Source organism: Saccopteryx leptura, chromosome 2 (assembly GCF_036850995.1).
Source record: "Saccopteryx leptura isolate mSacLep1 chromosome 2, mSacLep1_pri_phased_curated, whole genome shotgun sequence".
Taxonomy (NCBI): domain Eukaryota; kingdom Metazoa; phylum Chordata; class Mammalia; order Chiroptera; family Emballonuridae; genus Saccopteryx; species Saccopteryx leptura.
In genome coordinates this window covers 733,318-738,685 of record NC_089504.1, presented here as the reverse complement: position 1 = coordinate 738,685, position 5,368 = coordinate 733,318, and the positions used below count along the sequence as shown (strand labels likewise).

General features: G+C 52.5%; 1 protein-coding gene across 1 annotated transcript in view; it reads left to right on the top strand.

Annotated features, from left to right (window-relative positions):
- Positions 1–347: 347 nt before the first annotated feature.
- The window catches only part of NELFB (negative elongation factor complex member B), a 5,998-nt gene continuing 977 nt past the window's right edge, over positions 348–5,368 (top strand). The window contains exons 1-4 of the mRNA XM_066368455.1: positions 348–658; positions 998–1,161; positions 2,957–3,056; positions 3,417–3,659. Of these exons, the coding sequence (XP_066224552.1) occupies positions 557–658; positions 998–1,161; positions 2,957–3,056; positions 3,417–3,659 (609 nt within the window). The 5' untranslated portion in view covers positions 348–556. The remainder of the gene's footprint in view (positions 659–997; positions 1,162–2,956; positions 3,057–3,416; positions 3,660–5,368) is intronic.

Sequence of the window (5,368 nt, the reverse complement as noted above, 5' to 3'; positions counted from 1 at the left end):
CTCTCTCTCTCTCACTCCTCTCTCTAAAATCGATAAACTCATAAAGCCTTTCACGCCCCCTTCTCCGGCGTGCCCGCTGCCGTGGTGCCCCGCACACCCCGAGCTCCGACCGGGGCCCCAGCGATCCAGCACAGGGCCAGAGGCGGGGCCTGTGGCGAACCCCGCGGGGGCCGAACCCGCGGCCTGGGCGGAGGGAAGACGCGCGGTGGGCGGGGCTGGTGGTCGTGTTTCACCTGGATGTTGCTCTCCCGCTCAGCGGTTCCGCGGGCCGCAGCTCCTCTACTTAGGAACCTCTGCGCGGCGGAGGCGTTTCCGGAAGGGGCGGGCTGGCGGGCGGACCGACCACTCTGGGGGGGCGGAAGTGGGCGGCTGTCGTCCAAGTGGAGCCGCGCTGCGGAAGGGGGCCTCGGCCGAACTGGAGAGCGCCGGGGAGCGGAGCTCAGGCGGCCCCCGCGGCCCGAGCGACCGGGCTGCCGGGGGCCCGGCGGAGCGCGGCGGAGATGGGGCGCCGAGCCGGGCCGGGGCCGGGGCTGGGGCCGGGACCGGGGCCTCGGCCATGTTCGCGGGGCTGCAGGATCTGGGCGTGGCCAACGGCGAGGACCTGAAGGAGACGCTCACCAACTGCACGGAGCCGCTGAAAGCCATCGAGCAGTTTCAGGTGCTGTGGGGGGACGGAGGCTGGGCCGTAGGCGCCTGAGTCCGGCAGTGGGGCGCGGTCGCGTGGGCAGTGGGCAGATTTCTCTTTCTTTTACCGCTCGTTGCGTCTGTTCCCTGGGATGGGAGAATGAGCTAGTGCTCCATGCTGGACCGACGTCTGGGTGTCTTTTTCAGTTCTTGTAGTTATAACGCTAGAAACATTCTTGCAGCCCCTTCCTTCTATAATCAGGGCATATCCTGCGTGCCTGGCCAGACGTGGCTGTGGCTATGGTTTCTATTGATGATGCCCCCCACCCCTTAAATAAGCAACATTGACCCCACGTTGACTCTGCTTCCCCAGACAGAGAATGGCGTGCTGCTGCCTTCCCTGCAGTCGGCCTTGCCCTTTCTGGACCTGCACGGGACGCCTCGGTTGGAGTTCCACCAGTCCGTGTTTGATGAGCTGCGGGACAAGCTGCTGGAGCGTGTGTCAGCCATTGCCTTGGAGGGAAAAGCTGAAGAAAGGTAGCCGGGCAGGTGACATGTGCAGCCTCCTTCTCGGCATGGGAATGGACTTAGCAGTACTTCCCATCTGTCCCCTTGGCTACATGCTGCCGGGGTCCAGTCCCGGGGGGAATCCAGGGGTCCCACAGGAAGAGACGGCGTCGGCGCAAGTCGAGTGAGAGAGCCGAATTCTTTATTTTCTCTTTATTCTCTCGTTAGCATTTATTGCCAGGCATCTCTGCCAAATGCTGGTCTAGCTTTCTTTTTATACACACACACTAAGTTACAATCACATGGTATTTTGAATACATTGATTAATCATTGTTTTTGTTTCACTATGGTTATATATTTCTAGGTAACAGTTAATTCATATCTATAAGCTATAAATCAGGTGGTAAGTTATTCAAAGTATAGTTATACAATAACTTGAATAGCAATAACAATATTGGTACAAACTTCTAAAAGATTAGTACTAATTAGTAACTCTACCTTACTGTTGTTGTGAGTCAGTGGCGCAGAGAGAGAGAGAGAGATTAGCAGACGAAATCATCAAGGACTAGCAAAGGACCACCGCTTGCTCAGGCAAATGGCCCTGAGTTCATGCAGTGTCCTAATTATTCACAAGACTTCAAAAGGCTTGTTTACTGAGAAATTGGCATAACATCAAGAGCAACTTTTGCTTAAAGATACATAGAGTACACCTGCAAGATAGCTTAGTAGCAACATAATATCAGAAGGCATTAATTGCTATTGCTTCTATGGATCCCTCCACATTCCTCTCCTTATCTGAAGGGAAAACCTAGGAAAGTACAAAAATCTCATGAGAATGTTTTACTGAGAAAAGCCCAGCAACTGCCTTCAGTCACAAAACAATTCTCTTAGCGAAACATTCTTTTCTTGTTGGCTGTGTTCCCATCCAAGGCCATGCAATGGGTTATTCCACTACACCTTACCTAAGATTTTATTGTCAAATTTTATTTATTTACTATATTCATACACTAGTTAAGTTCTAACTTTATTCTTCTCAGAGTGTTCCACCACCTACAGGTCAGGTATGCAAGAAGAAAGGAAAGTTTCTTTACTACATGAAAAGGCTCAGGGAGGTAAAGTGATGAATTAAGTGAAGGCTGAAAGGTGCTCTGTATAGTTACTGTTTTCTACCTATTCATAAGTCACAATCTATTCTTTCTAACATGATTAATAAGAAGAAATTCTCCTACAAACTTAACCCTTTACGAGGGATATCATAGCCAGCCTCTTATATTTATGAGCCCAGTTCAAGGGGCTTACAGGCTTTTCTGTGGAACTCACACCCTCTGTCTCATTTCCAAAGAAATTACTACAAATCTACAGGGAAAGCACAGTACTATTATCTCTGTGCCATAAATAATAGCACACACCCAGAAAAGAGGGGGATATAAGGCCAGATTAATTCAAAAGATCAAAGGGGGAAGTATCATTGTGCCTTTCCTTTGCGGTGACTTTGTCAACCAGCAGCCATTGGTCTTCTCTGCTGTGATTTTGTCAATCAGCAGTTTTTGATCTTCTGCTGTGACCTTGTCAGCCAGCAGTTGTGGGTCTTCTCTGCTGTGACCTTGTCAGCCAGCAGTTGTGGATCTTCTCTGCTGTGACCTTGTCAGCCAGCAGTTGTTGATCAGCTCCCGACAACATGCTTCTATGTGAAAAGGGAACCTCTCACCCATGTGTCCCCGCCTGTGGAGACTGGTGCCTTTAGCTCTCTTCTGTTTGGGGACAGGCAGGTAGCTGCTTTTGACTTGGTCCTGTGCTACTAGCTCAGCCATTTGAGTCTTTCCAGGTACAAGAAACTAGAAGACCTTCTGGAGAAGAGCTTTTCCTTGGTGAAGATGCCATCTCTGCAGCCAGTGGTGATGTGCGTCATGAAACACTTGCCCAAGGTAAGAGCCACGAGGCTGGCTCATCAGCTTAGCTCCTGGGGGGTTCCTGAGCTGCCTCCCCAAGCAAGGGGAGCTGGGAGGCGCGTCCTCTGTGCTGGTTTCTCTGTGACAAGCCTTGCAGAGACCAAAGCTTGGCATGTGAATTGGGGTGTGGGCCGTCTCTAGGAAAGAGCTGTGTGCATTGAGCATGGCTGTCTGCACCGACCGGGGCCTGGGGGCAGCCGCAGGGCCTCCTTTCAGTGGGGGCTGGGTGGGAGGTGGTCTTTGCTGTGGGGGCGGGAGGTTGAGCCCTTCTGACCTGTCTTGAGGCAGACCCTAGAGCACGGGGGTCGCTTACAAGCGGTCTGTGTGGTCATGCAGGTCCCTGAGAAGAAGCTGAAGCTGGTCATGGCCGACAAGGAGCTGTACCGGGCCTGTGCGGTGGAGGTGAAGCGGCAGATCTGGCAGGACAACCAGGCGCTCTTTGGCGATGAGGTCTCCCCCCTGCTGAAGCAGTACATCCTGGAGAAGGAGACTGCACTTTTCAGCACGGAGCTCTCCGTCCTGCACAACTTCTTCAGTCCTTCCCCCAAAACCAGGCGCCAGGGAGAGGTGAGGCGGGAGGCAGGGCTGTGTGCAGGTTGAGGGCCTGAGAGGCTGCCCTGGCCAGCTCCTTCTCCACCCTTTTGAATGCTTGGCTTGTTTTGTCCTTGGAAGGGTAGGCTTGTACACAGGACCAGTGCAGCGGGGGCTCTGCAGTGCTGTGCCCAGGTGTGAATCTTTTGAGTGTCACGTACTTGGCAAGTCTTTTCATTTAAGTTCAATGTGTCTCTCTTCAGCTCTGGGGGATTTCTTTCTTTTCTTTTCTTTTTTCTTTCTTTCTTTTTTTGTGTGATAGAGACAAAGAGAGGGAGGGACAAATAGGGTCAGACAGACAAGAAGGGAGAGAGATGTGGAGCATCAATTCTTTTCTGTGGTTCCTTAGTTCATTGATTGCTTTCTCATATGTGCCTTGACTAGGAGGCTACAGCACACCGAGAAACCCCTTCCTCAGTCCAGTGACCTTGGGCTTCAAGCCAGCGGCCACAGGGTCATGTCTATGATCCCACGCTCAAGCGAGCGACTCTGCTCAAGCTGGCGATCTCAGGGTTTCAAACCTGGGCCCTCTGTGTTCCAGTCTAGCACTCTATCCACTGCATCACTAACTGCCTTATCAGTCTGAGATGATTTTCTTCTTGGCTCGTTAGTTACTTTGGCAAACATTTCTTACCATTCTTTTATTTTCTTATAGGGACAGACAGACAGGAACAGACAGACAGGAACAGAGAGAAATGAGAAGCATCAATCATCAGTTTTTCGTTGCGACACCTTAGTTGTTCATTGATTGCTTTCTCATATGTGGCTTGACCGTGGGCCTTCAGTAGACCGAGTGACCCCTTGCTCAAGCCAGCGACCTTGGGTCCAAGCTGGTGAGCTTTGCTCAAACCAGATGAGCCTGCGTTCAAGCTGGCGACCTCAGGGTCTCGAACCTGGGTCCTCCGCATCCCAGTCCAACACTCTACCCACTGCGCCACCGCCTGGTCAGGCTTGGCAAACATTTCTTGAGTGCTGTCTCCTTGCTGTAGATGCTTGGGGGCCCTTCAGCAAGCCTGCAGCTTGAGATGCTTGACTTGAAGTCTCATGGGGAGATGGACACTACGCAGTCAGCATCACATGTTGGTCACTGAGAGCTCGAAGGGTGGACAAGCGCTGCACATACGTGAGGTCACAGAAGAGCCAGGTGGAGGTGTAAGCAGAGGCTTGGAGGAAGAGCAGTCTGGGCTTCTGAGGTGATAAGGTGTCGGTATGACGAGCCTAGAGCAAGTGACTGAGTAGGGTGGAGGTGAGTTTGGAGGGCCAGAAGCCACTTTGGAGACTTTGGCTTTTCCAGTGGGGTGGGGTGTCTTTGAAGTTACCTGACCTGGTTCTGGGATGACTGTTCATCCAGGAGGAAGGTGACGGTGACCAGTGACCATAAACTGAGAGTGGCATTTGCTGTTTTGTTGTGTTCTTTCACATTCAACTTTTACCTGGCGTTTTGTGTGTTTGGTGGGAGGTAGGGTGAGGCTTAATGTGTTCTCCGAATATCTGGCCAGTGGCTGCACACGGCTGCCTGAATGGGCCCTGGAGTATGTCTCTGGACCCGACCCTCTGCCTTCCTGCTTGTCTCGGGGTGGGGGTGGGGGGGACAGGGCTTAGGCTGTGATCTGCTGTGGTCTTCTCCCCTTCCTCACGCTCCTGCCAAGCCAGGTTCCCTGCTGTGTGGCTGTGGGTTCACGTATCGCCCTGTGTGG